A 22035-nucleotide genomic window follows, 5' to 3' on the forward strand; every position below is an offset into this window, starting at 1 on the left:
CTTGAACAAAATATCCCCCGGGATGGGCCGCGAGGGTGAATAGAGAGCGGCGAGATCGGTCGGGATTTTTTTTTTTTCCTGGAGGACAAAGTGCCTCACGCCGAGAGACATTTGAGTCACACCGAGCTGAGGTGCATTAATATTGGATTGTGCCGCATCCCGCCTCGACACAGGCCAACAGGCAGCCGGGAATCACATCTACCTTGTGCGACCGAATAAATAAATCACATAAGTTAGAGGTTAACTGGAAGACTTAGAATACTTGAGGCACAGTTTTCAGGCACAGTGATTTTTTTGAAAAGGCCTTAGCAGTTCTTGCATCTTTCCACGTGGAGAATTAGTCAATCACTTTTTCCACCACTAAAAATAAGCAATGAGATTTTTTTTTGTTTGGGCTCAATTGTTGCTTTGGTTTAAAAAAAAAAACCTTCAGTCTTTCCCACCCACGCTCCAGTAGCTATAAGTCATAATTACTATGTTTACTCCCGCTGACCCTTTTATGCAGGCTGAGTTATTCCACATACACTGGATGGTGAGTGAGCTATAGCAGATGCCTTCTGGCTAATGGCGCCATTCAGGGCAAGAACGTTATTCGGCCTCGCGTGTGCGCTACGCCGGGACGACCACGTTGCGGCCTGCGAGCAACAATAGAGAGTGTAATTACTTCAAGCACCATTAGCAGCGCAATAACTTTGACGTTGCGCAGAAAAACTAAAGTCCTACGTCGTGCGTGTGTTTGTCTGGCTGCCCTTTGTTTTTTTGTTTTTTATTAATAAGTCATGAGCGGGCTCTCCTATGTTTGCTAACAACGCACTAGCTGAGGTAATGGCTTCTCGTTCGGGGAGCTCGTCGAGAGGTACAAATAAATAATAACGTTGACCTTGGTTACTTGAAGGCATCTTGAACCGTTCCGACATGATAATCCCTGATGATGGAATAGCCTAGAATTAGACTCAGGTAAAAATAATAGTTCTCAAACCACAAATGTTGCCGCTCATCTTTTTTTTTTTTTTTTGTAGTCATCGTCCCCCCTTGAGGATTTTGGATTGGATATTGAGCCAACAAGGAACATAAACCTTTCCGAGTTGACCTTTTACTGTCATTTGGAATGTCCTTTGCGGGCATCAGTCAAAGTCAATGGCATTCTTGCTTTTGATGTAAAACAATAACCTCTGAAGAACGCACCATTAACATATCTCGCTTTGACGTGAGCCGATTTCGAAAATATTTTTCACTCAGTCATCCAAAATCAATATGGTTCAATCATGTCTAATATTCGGACATGTCCATCTTTTCTCGAACGTAGCATTTTATGCTAGGTAATTGCCTACATCCAAAAGACAAATGAATGCAGTTAGAATGCAAAAAAAAAAAGAAATACCACAGGGCTCATCTTTATAGTCTGACCTTTAGCATCTACAAGTACATTATAGTGTGTATGAGAGGTTGAGGGAGGGGAGCAGGGCGTGTGTGAAGAGCGAATAGTGGCTCCTGACCAAGAAGATGTAGCATCATTGATCTAGCTCTCTCACAGGAGGCCCTCTGCAATCAATACAGCTCCTCGTCTTCCTCCATCCTATTTATCTGTCACTGAAATTTACACGGTAGTCCGCTTGGACGCTACATAATGACACATTTAACGAGACTGGCCAGGGATGTTTCTTATTTGCTTAGTGTACTACTTTACTCCGTTTTCCGATTTAGCAAGCCTACCTAATGATCTGTCCAGTCGGTGATATATCTCCTACTTTGCGCCGGATTGGACAAACTCGTTTTTAAACAAAATGGGCAACATGAGCAGGAAGAGGAAATAAAAGACTTAAAGCCTTTTTTGAGCTACTCACTTGTTTACTTTGGCAAACAATGTTTTGTTACAGTTGACTGACAACAAGATCTTAAGATTGCCTTTATTTAACCATTCGGAGTATGTTATCTCAATATGGTGTTCCGCAGGGTTCAATTTTCTGCCCCCTGCTGTTTTTAGTTTTTTTTTTTTTTTTAATGTTTCGTGCAAAGAACTTTGTTGCAGCTTTTGGGAAAGCACTATATATAAATAATGATGAGTTGCTTATTTAGTTATTCAGTGGACTTCAAGGTCAAACACTTCATTTCCATCGGGAAACCAAAAGAACTTTTGATTGGCTCAGGGTCCGAGACTTGAAGATCCAGCAGATAAACGCTAACTAAAAATAGTCTTCAAATTTCCCGTGACCTTTCTTCAGAGACATCAAGACCAGCTTGACATCTGAGCAAAGAAGTCTCTAATGACAGCAAAAATGTCTCATTTGGACTAATTTCGGCCGGAACGAGCCAGCGCTTCGCTTTTAGCCGCAGTGGAGCCACAGGTGTTTCTCAGCCCTGAGAAACACAAACTCCACTTAGCAACCACTTTACCTTATTATCCAAAATACATCATCGGGGCCTTGTTAGTCTATCAGATGGGCTCCTTACAAGAGTTCCTGACTCACATCTGGTCCTGCTTAGATCACAGATGAAACATTTTGTCTTCATCAAAGAAAAGGAAATTACTTGGTTTTTCAAATTTATCTCATCTGTGTTCCCAGAAGAGGCAAATAGCCTTCATCTCCGCTTACGGCTCCTTCAGGCTGGAACTGCTAATAATTACCCCGCCAAAGTTCTTTCCTGATCAACTTTCAGTCCACAGATTGGTGCGCCGTTGCTTCCAGAAGCCACAGCGGCGTTTGGTTGTGGCTGTTCTCCTCGATGCCGCGGGCAAACAGTCTGATCAGCTGGCACTGGACACTGCAACAACAACAAACGCGCACATCGTTTAACGATTTCATCTCATGTGGTTTTATCGCCCGTGTGGCGCGCTCTCTGACATGACAGATGGGGCGGACACGCTTAGACAATCGTGATCCGTACGAGCTAATCGGACTCAAAACAACAGCCCTTTTTGAAAAACTCAATTTTCACGCCGGCTAGGTGATAAAATGGACGCACAAACCTCCGCCTTAAATTAAAAGGGAGTACACGTTTAAGATGGGGAGGGTTTTTAAATTAGCATCATTACAGCGCCTCGTAAGTTGTAGACAATAACGTGTGAAACAAAAGTCGCTTCCCTCGTTTGATCTTAATATATTCGGAAATTTGAGCACCTGACTTGGACGGCGACGTAAGGCAGGATCTCGCCGTCACACGTCCAGTGGCTGTAGGCGAAGTTGGGCGAGCAAATTGGATTCTCGGGCGCTGTCTTTTGGGGCCCGCTCAGGTCCTCCAGCGACACCTGCTCATTGTGGAGAGGCTGGAAGCGGAACTTGCGCACCCGGTGGACCTCTACGAACGAGTGGTCGAACTGCGGACAAATTACAAATCCCAGATAAAAGAAAAATGTGAATTTCACCCCCATTATATTCTAACACCTCCCCGGTGATTTCTTAATAAAAAGTTCCTCCGACTTTCCTCCTCGTTTACAAAAACAGCAGGAAGGCAAAATGGAGGCGCATTAAAGCAAATCAGCATCAGAGGAGCGAGAAGACGGCAAGGTGAGAAAAAAAAAATAAAACGAGAGAAGAACGCATTATTTTGTCAGTCTCCCTTTTCATCTCAGTCAGCGTCGCCAAAAGGTTCACTCGTGCCCCGCAAACAATTTTCTCCAACTTCACGGGATGCCACTTTTTCGCTATTCTCATCTTCTTTCCTGTCGCCCGCTCTTGTCCGCTCACCTCCCAAAAAAAAAAAGCAGAGTGACAGCCGTTTATTTGAACATCGGACTCACTTTATGACGGCGCTCTCACTTTGTATTCACGCCGGACGCTCGGCCTAAAAGTCTTTGTGACAAGGCCATGAATACGCTTAGTGGCTTCTCGCTTTTTGTTTTTCTCCGCTCGACCGAACACCGCGACTGATACGAATTGAATCGTCGGCCTGTCTCGTTCATTCGAATAGGAAACACCGAGTTACAAAATGCCGGAGAATTGTTTTGCAGTCGTTTTGGTTTAAAGACAATTAAAAAAAAAATGGACGTGACGATATTAATTGAAACATCTAACGCCTCGCAACCCAAATATTGATTTCACTCTTTGACTTTGTGTTGACTTTAAGCACATTTGACCGAGGCAGCTGCACAGTTGATCCACTTCCTGAGGTAATAATTACTAATCGCCCAAGTTCCAACGCTATCCTGAGAGGGCCTTAGTCTGGTTCTTATGTTCCACATCTCACCCATGCAGCCATTAGCGGCATCTCCACGGGCCCACCGGGTGAAGGTTATTTACGACACGTAGGTGAGGGCACTTGAACTTAAGTGAACCGGCGTTTGCCGAGTCAGCTGCTAGCGCAGCGAGTGGGCGGGCGAGCCTAAAATGATTGACAGGAGGCTACCTGGTCTTCATTGTTGGTGTGGCGGAGGAGGTGTTTGAAAAAATCCAAGCGGGAGCACTTGCGGACCAGGATGAGGTCGGCGGTGCCGTCGGCCAAGTGGGCGGAGGGCGACAGGCCCTGCGGACTGCGGGGACACGCGCAGCTCATGTTGGCGGCGTTGATGGCGATGAATTTCCCCCGGATTTCCGTCCAGGTGTCAACGACTAGACAGGAAAAAAAAATGGCAGTTTAACTTAAATAGATTTAGAGTAGACTAGAGCAGGCTAAAGAACATGGCGGCCATGTTAGGAGGGGCAATATGGATATTAGTGGTGGCCATGTTAGGAGGGGCAGTTAGTTTAGCATTGACGTTAGCATGCAGGCTCGTATCTGAGTTTTACATTTCCGTTTTTTATTTTTACTCAAGCACAATGAGTGAATGATTTTTCTGTATCCAACTCAAAAGGCACCTTTTCAAACTCAAACCGCCTCCACTTGGAAGCACTTAAAAATCCTTGACGTCACTACTGTGTTAGCTTTTGTGTCGCCGTCCTTGCTACCTTTTCCATTTCCTGAGAACCTAATGAGTCGTAATCAACTCGACAATCCGACAAAAGTCAAGCGCGCATCAAGAGCGAGTAACTAAGTAACTAACTGGAAAAGGCTCATAGAACTGTGTTAAGTGTAACTAATTACAGTGTGGAAATGTGCCGGTAAGTCAATTGACATCATAATAACTTAGTAATTATGAAGTCATGAATCTTAGCCCCGGTAAGAAGTAATTATTGTTGACGTAGGAGAGACGCAAGTCAGCTCCAGAGTGTGCGGGCATCTTCTTTTAGCGGATTAAACCGAGTCTGTACTATTGACAAGTTTGTATTCCCACTCGGTGTGAACTTCACCGCAAATAAAGAAGTCCAGCAAACGGAAGAGTGAGCTCCATTTCCTCGTTATAAACCTCCATTGAAGAGACACTGACGTTCCTCTGAGAATCACACCCCCTCCTTTATTTTTATTTTTTTTTCCTTGTTTGTTTGTCAGCTCATCAAAACGAGCGGCGGCGAAAACGTGATCGCAGACTTCTAAACGATTCATTAGAGTCACTCCGCCGAAGCGCCTTGCGAGGTGATAACACGCCTCGTGACAACAAGCCCGCCGAGGCCTCCGTACAAAATAATTCTAATTAAAGTATAAAAGCAGAAATGAGGAACATCATTTGTGAACGCAAATGAGTCTTTTTTTTTTAAAATGTGCTTCATTAAGCACAACAATTTTTATTTCGCGAACTTTTTCCATGAGTTTTCATTTATTATTCCCAAATCTTTTACCTGCGTCCGACGGCTCGTCATTGTTCGTCTCCTGTAACGAGGTTTGGCGGTGGCAAACGCGGCACCTATCACATTCAAAGCATTGTGTTATATTTTGCCTCCATTAAGATTCGACATCAGAGCTCTGTCCTTCTGTGATTGCTGTTTGCTATCATCTCTTGGATTGTGTTTGGTTTTATTTACCCAGCCCGACACTGCTCCTTGTCCCTGGGGTTGCCCACATTGTCCTCAGCCGGAACGAACGAGACGGTGCCTTCATAATAGTTGTGACTCAGAAAGGTCTTTACCCCTGAAATAAAATAAAAACAAGAAGGCGCCTTGAGAATTGCCGCCGATACCCTTCTGTCGGCTTTGCTCGGAGCTGAAAAGACAATTTGGAGAGGCTAATTGTGCTGCCGTTTCTCTCGTTTGGCTGAAATGATAATAGCGTGAGAGCCCGCATTGTGTTTGGCATCTCGGGATGCGGCTCACTTATCAGGTTAGCTGCTAAAAAAAAAGGATGCCGATTACTGAATGGCTGAATATTATCGGACGTGTTTTAAGTTAAGGGGAAATTCCAAGTGAGTTCATTCACGGAGGCCATTGTTGTTTTTGTTACCCGACAGGTCATAGCGAGCCGGGCCCAGCCATCTCTGCCTCTCGCTGTCAGTCTGAACGTCGGCGTAGAATCCGTAGCCCAGCAACGACACGGAATATCTGAGGAACGTGTTGTTGTGGTGCACCGAGCACACGTCCATGGGTTGGGAGTCACCTATTGACAAAGGTGAGCGGCGTCTTCACATCCACCATTGTTATTCAACCATGACGGAAAAAAAAAACAATGTCGGGAAAAGTAACACCTACCTACGATGATGTGCAGGGCGGACGTAACGGGATCGTTGGTCCCCACCGTGGCAAAGCAGATGCAATCAGTGGAGCCTGTTCAAATAACAACATAGCAGGCGTCCATTTTAAACCCTCAGGGTAACTTTTCTAAATGACTTTTTTTTTTTCCCCCCGACCAGAAACATTCCCAAGCTGTCAAAGTCAAATGTTAAGCGTACACTTAAGACGACTACCCATTCGACAAGCCCATAAAAGTACTTTCGGGGCCATTTATCTTTTTGTATTTAGACGAGCAGCCATATGTTCGCATTAAAAGAAAAATACTTAATGTCTTGTCACAGTATGTTCCAAAAAGCCCCCCCTTGGGTACGATTAAATGTACATATTTTTTATCGTCTTTGACCGTTAAAAAGGTTGTAAAAACAATGTGAGCTAAAAAAAAAATACATGTCATATAAAATAGGGTTATAATAGTATGGGCTTTTTTTTCTTGGGATGACCTGACCCTACTCGAGCCCCCGGTGGGAGCGCCTGCCCTGTTGCCATGGCGACCCCCTCAGGTAACGCCGGAACGCAGTGTGATCGGCGGGGGCTCGAGTTTTCTTAGCCGTCATCCGATACGGACCGAGTGCCTCGGTTCTCACGAGCGGATTCACCTGCAGGGATGATCCCGATGCGGAGGGAACACGGCGCCAATTGGGCGTCGGGCGGGTTGGGGTCGATGCCGCGCTCCGTTTGGGTCCTGGCGACCAACCCGTGTAGGATCTCGCTGAACATCCCGTCTCCGCCCACGCACACCACTCTAAAAACACGACCAGAAGACTTTTTGTATTATAATTGTGAGCTGGAATGTGTTTAAATGAATTTATAATTACAATATATTTGCAGTGGGATTTTGTGCAATTTCCTGCTAAATGTTTTATAATAGGCACATCTTTTTTTTTCCCATTGACACGTTAAAAGCATCCAATTCTGTCAAGGACTCACCCGTCATATTTCTCCAAATTTGCTTCTGTTTTCAAATGATCTCTGGCATGATTGGCCCGCTCGGTAACTATGGAGACAAATAAAATAGTCATGTCCGATTAGCCCGATGACAAGGAAAAGACAATAAACGGGCAGACAAGAAAAAGTACCGCAATTTGAAGTATTTACTAGACCCCCGTTGCACAGATTGATGTACGGGACAAAAGTGGAAGCGTGCGGGCAACAACAAGAAAACCTAATTCGGGGGTCGTATATCACCCCCTGCCCCCAAAACGAGCTCGGAGCCCAGAAAAACAAAAACTAAAATTCCAACTGTAAATCTGCGTGGCGCCCTTCTAATAACAACACAAATAAAAGACTCCGGTACTCCAGAGCAAAGCGTATTCACTCCGACGGCCCATCAATAGCGCCGACTACGTGTAGCCGCTGCAAACACTTATTGAATAATAGATGTGTTTGGATACCCGAGCTTATCAGCTATCAGCGCCTCCATTAAGGTGCTGGCATGATTAATGGCCGCCATAAGCCAAATCATATTCTCGCAAGCCTCTTCACGCCGACACAGGCGGCCGGCGAGAGTCATTTTTTATCGAAATGTTTAGGGTACACCTCCGATAGCCGCTCACCAATCACGTCCGTGGCGATGCAGGCTCGGCAAAACAGCGGCGCCACCTTCTGATCGTAAATGTGCTTCCCTTGCCGCTTCCCGCCGAAGGGATTGATGTACACCAGCAGGCTCTTGGGACGATTGGCTGCGGGGAGAAACGTATTAAGATGAATCTTTTTTTTTTTTTTTTTTTTTAAACAAATGTGCACTTTGACATCAGCTTGATGAAGTTTTCATTAACAAGAGAACCTTCAAACGAGGCTGCCGGAGAAATAATGAGGGGTGTACGAAGCAATCGCGAGGCACTGCATCATTTGGTGATAAAACTTGCAAAAAGCGCCCAGACGGAAAATGCTAAATGGCTTGTTTATGGCCGACGGAGTGGCCCGGCTCACGCACGACAAACGCCCCCCCCTCCCCTCGCGGGAATTGCAAATGAAGGCGTCGGGATTGAGGTGCGGTCACGACTCAAACGGAATCCAATCAAGGGAGTAAAACATTCAAAATGTCCTCCACGTTGCGGTTCCTAATGTAATTACGCCGCTGGAAAACGTTCAACGGTAGGGCACTCAAGAGCGGGCGGGCCCCGCCAAGACTTGTCACCTGCAAAACGAATGAACGCACGTTAACAATCAGTCGTTTTTAAAGTAAAGTTTCTTCCAATATAACTGACCATCCATCCATCGGGAAAAAAAAAAAAGGGTTCCTTGATAAAAGCACCCGTCAACATCAATTTACGTAATTTAAAATCAATTCTCAATCTCGTTTGTCACAGGGAAAAAAAAAGCGGTGTCAGCAATAAAATGTTGGTTGGTTCCAAAAACGCAAAACAAGCTTCTGATTTTGCGATGCCATAAATTTAATTTCAATATTTATCTTCTACTCAAAAACTGTGCTAATCGTAAAAGAATGCAACAGCGCCATCTATAGGGATCTGCGAATGGTGCAGTTTAGAAAATAAAGCAGGATCTCAATTTCAACTCTTACAATGCCGCAATTTACACGCCTGAGCCCGAGAGGGGACTGTCTGCGACAGAGCTGCTGAAAAGCAACTTTTTCTTTTTTTTTTTTTTCCAGATTTGCCTCAGGACTTCCCTCGGGGTGTCGACAAAAGAAAGGAATCCATGTTTTCTAAGGATAGTAATAACCTCCCCTCTTTGGGGAACGGGAAGACTTTGCATTTCGATCCGGAGTAGCTCACGCTGTAAAAAATACATACTTTGCGTGGCCACTTGATCATTGATGGTTTGAATCCAGTGACGGCAAAGTTCCGGGTCGTCGCTGTAAAAAGTGACGTCGTCACATCGCCACTGATGCGCCGTCGTCGCCCTCCTGACGTAGAAAACTGCATCGAAACAAAAAACGATCACAATCAGTGTCATCGACGCGTAGGCGGCGTCATAAGTGCGTGGAGATGAGTCATCGTGATTATTATTAATTTTTTTTTTTTGTTAAAAACATTCCCACGGCGAAGTTTTCCGGAATATTTACCGTCGTCACAGGCTAGCAAAAATGTGCACGCCGAGCGCTTTTAACGCTCGACCGACTTGCTGAGCATTTCTTTTATCAGTAGTTTGAGTTGGACAAATGTTTTAAGAGTGGGCGGCAAATCTTTCTTATAGCCCTAAGTGGGAATGTGACGTGCCAAGTTTTTGCAAAAAAAAAATATGATGGCGAGCTTTAATGCATACATTAGCTGAATCCTTTCTTTTGGGTAGTCGCTCCAATGAGTTACGTTAATCCGATCATCTTGTTTGGCGACGATCTAATGGCTGATTGATATCTTCGACTCCCCCATCTACAAAATGGCTACTTTAGATTCTTGTTAATGTATTGCCTTTATAACTGCCCGGCCGTTTGCGGGCTTAGCATTAAGAAGATTGAACGTTCGCATTTATTCTTTTTTTTTTTTTTTTCCGTGACATTGAAGCAGTTTTTCCCCAATACCTGTGAACGCGTGCGGATTGAGCTGAAGGTGCTTCGGCGCCGCCTTGATCTGGTCGCCGGTGTCCGTCTTGTGCACGGCGACAATTTCACACACGTGCACGGCGTGGCTGCGAGCTGCAATAACACAATTTCATAAACAGAGGGAAAAAAAACAACAGTTAGGCAGCCCTGGTCATTAAAATTTTTTTTTAAGTAGAGCGTGATCCCGTTCCGCAAGTCCTTGGAGAGTGAGACAGAAGGCTCGCTTGTTGGCGGTTCCATCAAAGAATTTAATAAGGACTAATGTTGAACTTGAAAAGAAGCGAGCGTGGAAATTAAGGGAGACCTTGCCAGATGCTCCTAAAAACTCCTGCGAAGGGTTGAGAACAAAAAAACTTGAAAGCTCATTTGCATACAGTTTGGGGGATAAGTTTTATATTCATCCCAACTTGGAAGCAGCTTGACTAAGTGATGGGGAAAAGACGGCGCTGGCGTGGAGTTAAAGTGACCTCTTCAACTCTCCGGCGCATTCATTCCTCCCCGAATTATGAAGTTGATATGGCCAAATGGATGGCGGGCGGGCGGGCGGGCGGCGCTACATATTATTTCTCTCCGGGGAGTCTGGCCAGGAATGGGATTTCATTTCGTTCTCAAATAAAGATGATGCGGCGTGCGGGCATGAATAAGTTTACGGCCATCGATATTCACACTTTGACAAATAGACGGAAGAGTGATGGCCTTGAGGGAAACGGCGGCGCGGCGGTAATACGACATTCACTCGGGCAATTTCAACGTAATGTCAATGGAATTCCGTCGCCGCGTGTGTGATTGCGTTACCCTCAATTACGCTTTTCCTCAATTTACACGGCAACAAAAATGAAAACCGCACGCGTATTCTAATACGCTGACGCCTAATTCAACGCGATAAGCAAAAGTAGATGATTAACGGTGGAAAATAATCACAGTCAAAATACACGATAAGTTAAAGTGATTGACGTGTTATCTCGCTTGTCGCTATCATGTTTACGATAGCGCCGATAATGCTTCTCCTCCCTGTCTTAAAGTGACACTCAAGAGGAAAGCGCCAAAGGAGGATTTTCTGCCTAGCAACAAGTGACATCACATAAGAGCTGATTTTGGTGAGTAATTTGAATACAGTTTATTTTTCACACACTTGGATATGTGCACCCGAGTCCACAATAATCCCATCAGCACACACACATCCAGAACACATCCCCTCCACATGCACATTTGCCCAAGTTCGGAGCCGAGCGAAGTCCTCTAAGCTACACGCTAAGCCCCTCGGCCGTACAAGGCCCAGATCCTCTCCGCTCCGCTCTGACATCCTTTCCCTTTGTGCTCCGAAAGGATCTTAGTAATGGCGCCGGGCCACGGCGAGTCTCCTATTCACGCCGCGCCGCTCAGTGTGGCGCTTTTCAGCTCAATAGGTCGCCTCGCTGCTGAACGTCAGTTTTTTTTTTTTTTTAAGAAGCGGGATGTGTTTGTGTGCTCGCGGAGAGAGATTATCGCAAAAAAAAAAAGTCTCGGACTGAAAAAGTAGGTATCGATGTAAACGAGGAATTGGCGCGTTCCACGTTGGCTCTCATAATGAATGTAATCCACTAATCTGTTTTCATTGGGACCACACTCGATTTAAATCCTCAGGCTTCTCGTTCCCATCCTGTCACATGATCATTGCAATGTTAGACAACACCCAAAAAAATCCGGTTGTTTGATTCCCTAATAGAAAAAAAAAATATGACCATAAAAAGAGACAAAAATTCGTCGTGTCACGTTAAATGACGGCGCCAATGTGCTCGAACGGTAATTAAGAAAGACAAAAGTGCTTTCTTATAACAGCCAAACAAAGAGGACCTTTATGTTCATGAAATGGGCCTTAAAATGCTTTTGGGAATAATTGCAACGGCCGTAAGAGCGCCCGTTCGGCATTCTCACAATTGATGTGCGGCAGAATTCCTCACACAAACATAAAAAAAAAAAAAATGGCTTGTCTCGTCACACCTTCCTTCAGCCTGACAACAAAAAAAAAAACGTATTGATATTCCGCTCCACTCCCTTGCCCTGTCCGCCCCCCCGCTTGTACACAGTGGATGGCTATGTAATCCCTTTTCCGCCACTGCGTGTTGGCAACAGCAACGTGTTGGAGAACAAGCCGGCGCAAGTTGAAGGAAAAGCCGCCGCTCGCTGTGTCGTTGAAGTCCTTTTCCCTTTTTTCTGCCTCCGAGCCACAAGATAAGTGATGTGGACATCCATACCAAAAAAAAAAAAAAAAAAAGGGATAAAATGTGAATGATGCACCGCCGCCGGAAGGTCTCCACCCTTTTGCGTTGATTCATCGTGTAATTAGCTTCCTTCCTCTGTCTATTGACCCCAGCTGCTGCAGGTAAATAAATACAATCACGGCAATAAAAAAAAAAAAAAAAAGCACGTAATGCGGTATAAACCTGCGCTTCACCCAATCTCCAGCAAGCCGGACTGTCAAACAGGCCGGCTCGGTTTCGCTCGACCGGCGCTTAGGCAAACAGATGGAGACGAGAGGACAGGCAAGGTGGAAGGTGTACGCTGTCGGTCGTGTGCTTAAACTACAGCTGAGTTAGCCGTGGAGATTTTCCAGATCTACCAGCTCCATCAGTTCCTACAATTGAGGAATAAAAAAAAAACCAAAACAAAAAAACACTGCCTAGCCAAACAATGTGGTTAAACTTGCGCGGCTACAGCAACAATAAGTCCAATAAAAACTTACTCCACCTGTTATGGTTGCCACATGAGGATAGCAAAGTGATTGTGCAACTATGAAGCAAATATCTCGACACCCCCCACCCCCCCCACCCCGCTATGTGAGGCTTTGGTGGGCCTGAGGTAGCGTCGCTCACTGAGCATAGTGATTTGAAGCCCCGAGACTTTTTCAAACCTCTCCCTTCCCGGTGGTAGCTTCCATTCAATATCCTCGGAAGGAAGGATAAAATCCCCCCCCCTCCCCCTCCCCCTCCGAATCCCACCCTTACATTTGACTGACAGCTGCTCTGATTCAAGAAAATCCACTTAAATGTCAACAGCGCCGTCGCGGTCCGCAGCCACGACGCAGGAGTGACGTTTACGACTTATAACGAGTTGATGTTTACACGCGCTGGATGTTTGGTTGAAGGGGAGGACAAACATGAGAAACAGGCCAAGGTGAGGCTGTCGTGTCAAACGTATGACGTGATTCCCCCGAAGATACAATCTGTGAGTAATTGTCCTACTCTGGTTAAACCCGTATCTGCTTTTCCATCCATCAGCCGTGTCATTTGGATGCACGCGTTTGAGATATTCAATGTGACAAAAACAACCTCCCCCCCACCCCACCCCCACCCCTACACACACTCATCATTTGCATACCAAACAGGATTACTTCCAAAACGCTGGGCATAAAACTAGTACAGTATCCTGTTTCTTGAAAAAAAGCAGACAAATATCCCCGGGGTTGTTTTTTATAAATTAGAATAAGAAAAAAAAAGAAGTCAGTACAAAAAAAAAAATCCCATTGGCAATAATGGAAAGTGAATGTTGCATGCTCACATGACCTTTCTTAAAGGTCATGTAGCCAGAACCTTGCTAACATAGCAATGCTATATCACAAATTTTCTCCACAAAAATTTTTTGGAGTAAAACTACCCCCATTAAAAGACTATTTAAGCGCCATGTGACTATTTTGATCAAATTGTCTCCGGTTTTGAGTCCCACCTCCAAGTTCCCGGTGACACGCTCCGGTCGCAACGATCACCGGGAGACATTTTGATGTGACCAACTAGGAACATTGGTTCAATAAAAAGAAGTGTTTATGGCGGCATATTATCGGGCGCTTGATACCACTTTGAAGAAGGTCAATGGCCAGGTTTAAAGTGAAGTGTACCAACGATAATTGCCCCGCTGGATGCGCTACAATGATCTTAGGCTGGGGAACTCGTTTACATGAGCAAACATTAACCCGTCTGCTAATATTCGTGTTTGCTTTGATGGGGCGTGCCCCAAAAAAAAAGTACAAACAGAAGATGATGATGATTAATAACTACTAATAAATTAATTAAGATTCTAATCTAAAAAAATATTTTAAAAATATGCATAGATAACTGGATTGATTGGAAAAGTCTACACACCCCTGTTCAAATCACAGTTTTTTTGCGATTTGAGAAATAAATACTATACAGAGGTGAAGTCAAAAACAAAAAGAGTGAGACACCAGTGCGCACACCCCGTAACTGTCATAAATTTTTAGTAGAGTTGTTATAATGGATGATGTAATACAATTACAAATATGATTCTCAAAGTTCCTACGAGGTACATACAGTAGAAAAACAAATAAATAAATGATCAAGTTTTTGACATATCCTAAAAACAGATGTGACTTCTCTAAGTATAAACTTACCTGTTGGGGAAGTGCTTCCAGAACTTCTCCTCCAGTTCTTTTTAATATCCTTCCATGCAAGAAAATCCCGATAAAGAGCCACCTGTACCTGCCCGTACTTGTGGAAAAGGTCTGACAACAACACTATACTCCCATTATCCATTATTCAGTCAACGCTCGCAGCTGCCACCATAACAGGCTGAGCTCACTCAGTACATGCGGTTTTGTGTGTCTCGTCTCATGCTGTCAGGGGAACTCGTTTGGCGCAAAGATTTTGTACAGGCAAGAGGTGATTCACACCAGGAAGAAAAAAAAGTTACCCCACCTCAGAGTGCAGCTTGTTGAGTCACTATCGTATCAGACTAATAAACCAGCTAGGCGTGAGTTTTAATGTGTTATTAATACCTGCGTATCCCATTGTGTAGATTAAACCAAACTAGGGAAAGGGACAGAGTGAGTATTCATTGGCTTGAGTTTGACAGCGAAACAAATTCTACACATCAGCATAATAAGCTCTCATGACCCAAGGCAACGAAGCACCCTGCCACTAGGGGGCCCCCAAACTTATACAACATGTCATTTGTTTTTGTTTTTATTTTCCCCATGATATGGTGACCTCAGGTGGTGTAATATCATTGCAAAATATAGTCCCACTTGGAATTTGAGACCCCTGTTGGAAAAATATTGTGGAAAAAGTTGCTTTGGGCTCCTAACAACTACAACGACAAAAAGATTAACCTACTAACTCTGCAAAATAGAAATAAAACAACCCCTTAGTCCTATTACTGCGTTTTACTAATACAACAATACATTCTTGATGGCAATTTTTTTTTTGGGCCTGTATATTTTGACTTGAACACTTTGACTCAAAATAGTAGGAAGAATTTGTTTCTGCTAAATTACTTATTACTTATTATTTATTACTTTTTGCTTTATCAACAAAGCTACAATATTGAATAACGACGTCATCTGCTCTTCAAACAGGTCTCACTTCTGATTGGCCGGCGAGGACGCGGCCAATCACAGACGCGCTTACTCGCGACGAGCCAGTATCAACATGGCGGCGCTCTGAGTTTTACAGGAAGCAACCGGGTGTAAATAAAAGCTGAATTTGACGGTTTGCCAGTAGCGACAGCGTCCGGGCGTCTTTGTTTAGGACCGGTCGGACCCGAAGGGGAAAATGTCGGGTGACGGAAACAAAAAGCAGTTTTGGAAAAGGAATGCGGCGAAGGTCCCCGGCAGGTGAGTGACGTGTTCCCCTACGAATAGCTACATTAGCTTAGCGAGGCTAATTCACGTTCAGTAACTCTTACTGGGATACACTCTTGAGGTTTAACTTGTCAAGCTGGCAAATATAACAATCGCGGCTTTCACTCTGCTTGCGTGTGCTACACATTCGCCTCGTTGCGGGAATTACACGTTAAAAGCCGGCCGAACATGCGATGCTAATAGCGGCTATCGCAATCACAGACTTGTCATTTCACAACAGCACAAATCAGATCAAATTTGACAACAACATGGCTGCAATGGCTTTTATAGTCGCGATCTTAGATCAGCATGTGCATGGACGCCCTGACAGTTCATTCCTTGTCTTTCTGTGTCACTTTCCTCAGCATTCAGCATGTGTATGGCGCACAGCATCCCCCTTTTGACCCACTTCTTCACGCTAAGTAAGTGCAACTAGTGTGTGTGTGTGTTTTTATATATGTGTGTGTGTGTGGGGGGGGGGGTGCATTGATTTCTTTCTTCCTACAGTTGCTTGGTATTTTGGTGTCATTTGTCTTGGAGGAGGAAGTGGCCTTACCAGAAAATCAAGTTGTGGTTGAACTGCTTTGTATGACCTAATGAAATCTGGGTTCCAGACTATTTGTTTATTTTGTTTACTTGGTGCACAGTGGCCCCTAAGCTGAAATTTAAGTGTGCAACAAGAGTTTCTGAGATTTGATTTACCAATAATCATCATCATCATGATGTTTTTGTCAGTTTGATTAAAGCTGGCCAGAGGCCATCTCCCTCCACGCCGGGCAAGCCAAAGAAGGCCACGACGTTCCAGGAGTTTGAGAGCATCACAAGCGACGCCTGGGACGTCGGTGATGACGACGACGAGCTGCTGGCCATGGCCGCGCAGAACCTCAACATCGAGGTCGTCATGGAAACCGCCAATAAGGTAACCCTGGTATTCTCCGGTCGCCCGGCGAGCGACACGTCAAACTTTGGCCATCCTCTGCGTAGGTGATTGAGAATCACAGCAAGTTGCAGGAGAGACAAAAGCTGGACGACCCCCAGAGGGACGACGACCCGCAGGAGGAGACGGCGTACGACGATGAGGAGGATGAGGAAGACGAGGACGGAGACTTGACCAGTCCGGAGGTTTCCTTCGCTTTCCCGGGCAGCCTCGACACTGAAGGTCGCCTGGTAAAATCCCACAGCGAAGCTCCCATTGGATCACCGAAAGGTTAGCGCCTCTTTTTTCCCCCCCGCCTTTTTCTTTTCGCTCTTATGTGATGCTTTGTTTTGCAAGCCACGAGGAACATCAAGCCAAAATGTGCATAGTCCTCTTACTTAGATTGCCGTCTTTACAACCCAAGCTGTCAACTGGAGTGATCTTAATACTCTCATTATTATATCATCACGTTTAGTTGTAAGGGGGTGAATTAGGGCTGAAGGGGGGGAGAAGAAAAAAAAATCATTGAATCTGGAGTTGCGCCTGTGAGGTGAGCAGCAAACACGCCATTAGATGATGCAAATGATTTCTGGCAGCGCATCGTCGGAGCGAAGTGCCGGAGCAACTTGACGACAGGCCAGAATTGAACTCGTCTGATGTTCGGAGCGTTCTCGGCAGCCGCCTGTCTGCGCTCGCGTTTATGGCGTTCAAATGATTCGGAAGCGGGGCGCTTGTTGTTTGGGGGCGCAATTATCGCTCGGCAGGCATTCGTACAGCAGAGCTTTCAAAGTTAAGAGTTGAACCAAAATGTTCTGGGAGGGTGAAAAATACTGGGAAACCTTGTTAAAAAGTCCAATGATACTGAGAAACCAAAAATGGGATGTTGACGTGGCTGCGCAGTAAAATTTGACATGACATTCACAGATTAATATTTCAATGATGATTAAAAAAAAAAAGTTTTACCGATATGCTTCTGAATAAAGGCACAGAGGGTCAACAAAGGTTTGCGATCTTTATTGCACTCTGCAGCACTGCGACGTGTTATTCAAATGGAATAAAAATACTATATATTATCAATACAGTACAGATCGTAACATGTATACTCGGGCTGCCGTGTTATGATTATATAAACAGACCGCTGCCCTCCGGCGCTCCTTCTCATCTCCTTGGAGACGACGCGGCCCCGAGCTGGCACGCGCCGTCGGATCGCAGCGACATGCGCATATGTAAGACAAGTTATTTTACACCTGCGTGATGCAAAAATTCAACGTGAGAGATGTAAACCTGAATAAATAAATAAATAAATAGCGGGTGCATCCAGCAGGTGGGCAAACAATACGCACATTGTGGTGGAGGGGAGGGGGAGGAGGGGGCAACCGCCAGTAATTATCATCATTTTCACCAGGCGACGCGCTTGGAGCGAAACGACATTAAAAGGAAAAAATGGTCACATGCGTCGTTTTCATAAAGGAGATTTGGATGGCATGCTGCAATGTAGTACGTAATCTTGCCTTCGGCGCATTTTCCTCCTCTAATGTAAAATGGGTCATTCTTTTGAAAAGAACCCGCCAGCTTGAAATACCCCCCCCCCCCCCCCCCCCCACACACACACACACACACAAAAGCAACATTTTATTCATTCATAGCGGACTTGTGTACTGTGATGTAATATACATATAAAATCTTTTTTTTCTTTCTTTCTTCTAGATGCAGCAGGTGAGCACGCAGCCCTGTACAGACAGCGCTCTCTGCCACACCGGCCCGTCATCCCGCTCGTGGCGCGCATGGCCGACCAGAACACATCAGGCACTCCAGCCATGACGGAAAGGGAAGCATCACGTCTGGATAAGTTCAAGCAGTTGTTGGCTGGCCCCAATACAGATCTGGGTAAGAGACGAGCCGAAGTCTCGGTTGTGCTCGGCAAACAGCTGCGATTTGCTAAGCAACCGCCGGCCCATTGTGAGAACGGCGTACTCGTTGAACTCCTCGCAAAATCTCCGCTCAAAGCCTCTTTCGTCGTCATGCCTCGAGTGGTTTCCCGGCGGCGCCTGGAGAGCACTCGAGAGAAAAAAGGAGCACGTGAAGGGAATTAGCGCTTAGCAACTAATGAGTCACGCGCTCGCGCCCAACATGCAAAGTGTCGGGAATAGTTCGAAGCAGAAACGGCGTGTTTTAATTAGCTCGGGCGCCTTGCCTTTGTTTTGCGAGAATGCTCTTTGTCCTCGTTCATCGCAAACGAAACATTATCAGAGTTCTGCCGGTCCTTCCAAATTGGTTAGCGGTGTCACCTTGTCGTCTGAGGCGCCCGCGAAAATGTCAGCGCGCTTAAGCATCGTGGTGTTCTTCATGCCTCGGACCATTTCATGTTTTTGTAAAACTCCGTTGGCGACGGCAGTCTGCTTAGCATGTAAGGTCACGCGTAGGGCGATGACCTGTGCAGAAAGGGGCTGATTGATGTCAGGTGGGTTGCGGCTCATTATCCCCCCCCCCCCCCCCATGTCCTGAGGCTAGCCTGTCTGCCGTGTGATACGAGCCGTGGAAAGCGCCAGGAAACTGGAGGGAGGTGGCGGCTTGTGGGCCGGGGACAACTTGGACCGGCGTCAAATCGCCGGCGTTTACGCCACATGATTTTCACTCGGACGAGAGTCGAGAGCAGCTCTTTGCTTGGTGGTGTGAATGCAGCTGTTGCCATGGCGACGCTCCTCCTCATCGCTCCACTCGCAACTCATCCTAACTTTTCCCTCGTCCCTGTTGTATCAGGTCCTCGTTTGTCTTGTCGTTTGCCCCCACGCGCAACCGGTGGCCAAAGTGCCACGCATCAATTAAAATAAAATATTTTTCTTCTCTCTCTTCATCTTTTGCTCTGTTGGGGGTGCTGCGGCGCTTTGCTTTTCTTTTGCGGCAGCCACAGGCCGAAAAAGACCACTCTCTCTCTCTCTCTCTCTCTCTCTCCTCTTTGCATCTGCTCCACGATGTGGTCAGCACGTGCCAAAACGGTGATGTAACTCTGTTTAATGCAGTGCTGATGATGGCGGGCTTTTGTGTGTGCGCGTGGCCTTTTTAGCGGCGTCTGGCACGGGGAAAAGTGCAGAAGCCCTAACGCGGCGTTCTACTTTGACGCAGCACTTTGATTCAAGAAAAAAAAAAAAAAAAATGCAGTTAGATTATGTTTCTAAATCATTCAGCCCTTTTTCCTCGCCAAGGCTACGTGTGCCTGGAATTTTAATAATCCAAATAAATAGCACATATAACCGAGGAAGAGCTTCATTTGAATGAATTGATCTTTTTTTATTTTTATATATCGAATTATGAGATCATGTATATCTGTCGCATCGCTAATTCAGTGTGGATTTTTTTCTCAAACGTTCAAATTGTGTCATTTGATGCGGCTTTTTCATTGTCAGTCGCTCGATGAGTGAATTGCGCGAGCGGGCGCTCACGTTAGCACGCCGCTCGTTCATTATCTTCTGATTTCACCGAGCATAATTCATTACGCGTTCTACTCTTCTTCAGCTGCCGCGCACCATGTCGCTACATCGCCAAGTGAACGTAACGGAAACTAAAAGCGAGGCTAACGCACGCACTCAATCGGGTCGGCTGAGCGGGTATAATCGGGATGGATGGAGGGGTGAGTTTTTTTTTTTTTAACAATTCTTCTGGGTTTACGAGCCTTCTGCTCCCTGGCGGAAGCGCGTCGTCCTTCCCAGATGAGTTAGGTGGTCCAAGAACGTCGCGCTGCATTGAAGGTTTATAGGCGGCGGTCTTAAATTTTTTTTAACACACCGGATGGTAAAGATGTCACTTGTAATAGCATTGTTTTTTTGACCTCTCACAATCGTTTCAAACGGCAACAATGGATGACATTCACCTTCACATCATCGTCAAATTGAATTCGGTTGCGAAATTTCAAGTCAATTCAGCTTGTTTTGGTTTGCCGTCAGTAAATTACAGCACCCCCTTCTGGACAAAAAAATAGTCCCTTTTTTTTTCCCCTTCTTAATTCTACTGTAATACAAGATGGTGAGTTTAAAAAATTTTAGTTTTTGTAGCTGTGACTGGTAAGAAGATGTGGCTTTCTAGTCTAGATTTTTTTTTTTAATTTTTTTTTTTTAACAGGTTTGTGCCAAAACCTTGCTTTGCCCCAGTGATCTCGCTCCATCTGAATGATGCCTGAATAGTGCATGGCTCCGGCCCGCCAACCCCCTCACCTCCCGCGCCCGTCAAACTCGCCGCTCAGCCGACGCTGACTGACAGCTCTTCTTACGTCCTTGCTGACGTCCGGTCTTCTAACCGGACGCGTGTTGTGTTTTTGCACCAGTCGCACAAACGTGTGCTCAGGCGTAATGCACATCAGTCAACCCTTGGCCTTGTAATGCTAATGTTACAGGTATTTTTTTTTTTTTTTTTAATACATTAGTTGACCAACCTTCTGAGGTCTGCCAGCAAGATAAACATCCACCATACTAATCACGCTAATTCCACAATAACGTGACGTTTTATCGGACCCACCGGGGAGATTCGGCCTTGACGTTCCTCCCCCACTTGCTATACTTGGGAATGATTGTCTGCCGGCTAAATTGCCTGTAAAGTCTTCCTCTCCATTTCTTTCTATAGAGACCGCTTAAAGAGACGCCTTGAAAATTGCAATTAGTGGAGTTTGCACGTTTCCGACACAAATTAGAAAAAAAAAAAAGGGCTGGTAGACTTGGCAAATTCCGTCCGCCGCCACGCATTGTTAACTTTGCTCATCAAACCCGACAAGGACAGCTAGCCTTGCCGCCTCCGGGACAGTAGTAGAAACTTTCTCACCCACGACAACAGATTAATTTTCAAAAATGACATGAAATGTATTCCAGCGGTAGCCGGGGCACGGCCGTCTCATTCATAATGCACAAGAGGCGCCCTCAGAGTTGTCGGGAGAGGTGAGTTAGCTTGCCGCTAATAAAACCACATGCGCAATTCCACCCCGCGCGTCCTGTACGTCTCTGCCTTCCGGGAAATTGAATTGTGCCCTTCTCAATTTCGGCGGAACAGGCGGCCAGATGCGTGCTGGCATGTCGCGTGTGTATAGAAATTATTTTCCCCAACGTGTATAGCGGCTTGCAAATGATCTCGTCTAAGTGCTGCCTGCTCTGTCTCTAATATAGCATATGAATGTTTATAACCGTTTGGGCTGAGTGATTTGGATTCAGGATTGATCCAAAACCCCGCCGGAGAGCGTTTGTCAGATAGGATTTTTTTTTTTTTTTGTGTTTGCAATCCCCCCCCCGCTATCATCCAAGAGTGCCGTACTCTCGGTGCCATCAGGAAGTACCATTAACCGACTCTGCCCTCCTCCTATGGTGAGATTAATGCCAGGTGCGAGAAATATAACATAGTTTAATTAAGCCCGAGTCCACAAGATTCATGGACTCATTTCCTTGTCTGACGGTGCAAATGAAGGTTCAAAGGGTGCACGGTAAGAGAAGGG

General features: G+C 45.6%; 2 protein-coding genes across 7 annotated transcripts in view; one reads left to right on the top strand and one right to left on the bottom strand.

Annotated features, from left to right (window-relative positions):
• Positions 1-1827: 1827 nt before the first annotated feature.
• cerk (ceramide kinase) lies at positions 1828-14676 on the bottom strand. Of its 2 annotated transcripts, XM_049761339.2 has the most exons (13): positions 14423-14669; positions 10018-10131; positions 9290-9415; positions 8090-8215; positions 7464-7530; positions 7133-7278; positions 6495-6569; positions 6250-6402; positions 5835-5940; positions 5652-5716; positions 4345-4547; positions 3120-3316; positions 1828-2763 (listed from the first exon to the last, which is right to left on the bottom strand). In XM_049761339.2, the coding sequence occupies exons 1-13, from the start codon at positions 14562-14564 to the stop codon at positions 2655-2657; spliced, it is 1629 nt and encodes a 542-aa protein (XP_049617296.1). In that variant the 5' UTR covers positions 14565-14669; the 3' UTR covers positions 1828-2654. The 2 variants fall into 2 exon arrangements, with proteins under 2 accessions (XP_049617296.1, XP_049617299.1); XM_049761342.2 differs by lacking the exon at positions 3120-3316 and having other exon boundaries at positions 14423-14676.
• tbc1d22a (TBC1 domain family, member 22a) overlaps positions 10177-22035 on the top strand; it is a 44874-nt gene continuing 33015 nt past the window's right edge. The window contains exons 1-5 of one of the 5 annotated variants that reach the window (XM_049761334.2): positions 10177-11135; positions 15386-15643; positions 16385-16568; positions 16634-16856; positions 18273-18452. In XM_049761334.2, the coding sequence (XP_049617291.1) occupies positions 15582-15643; positions 16385-16568; positions 16634-16856; positions 18273-18452 (649 nt within the window). In that variant the 5' untranslated portion in view covers positions 10177-11135; positions 15386-15581. Of the gene's footprint in view, positions 11136-15385; positions 15644-16014; positions 16072-16384; positions 16569-16633; positions 16857-18272; positions 18453-22035 lie in introns of those variants that run through there. The other 4 variants (XM_049761338.2, XM_068649542.1, XM_068649543.1 and 1 more) reach the window with 4 other exon arrangements.

Source organism: Syngnathus scovelli, chromosome 22 (assembly GCF_024217435.2).
Source record: "Syngnathus scovelli strain Florida chromosome 22, RoL_Ssco_1.2, whole genome shotgun sequence".
NCBI classification, from domain to species: domain Eukaryota; kingdom Metazoa; phylum Chordata; class Actinopteri; order Syngnathiformes; family Syngnathidae; genus Syngnathus; species Syngnathus scovelli.

Excerpts from the sequence above, each read along its gene's own strand:
- cerk (XM_049761339.2), bottom strand. The coding sequence starts at position 14,564 with ATGGATAATGGGAGTATAGTGTTGTTGTCAGACCTTTTCCACAAGTAC. Across the intron at positions 4,548-5,651 it reads TGACGAGCCGTCGGACGCAG|TCGTTGACACCTGGACGGAA; the intron begins GTAAAAGATTTG and ends TTTCCTGTCTAG. Across the intron at positions 2,764-3,119 it reads TACGTCGCCGTCCAAGTCAG|TGTCCAGTGCCAGCTGATCA; the intron begins GTGCTCAAATTT and ends TTGTTGTTGCAG.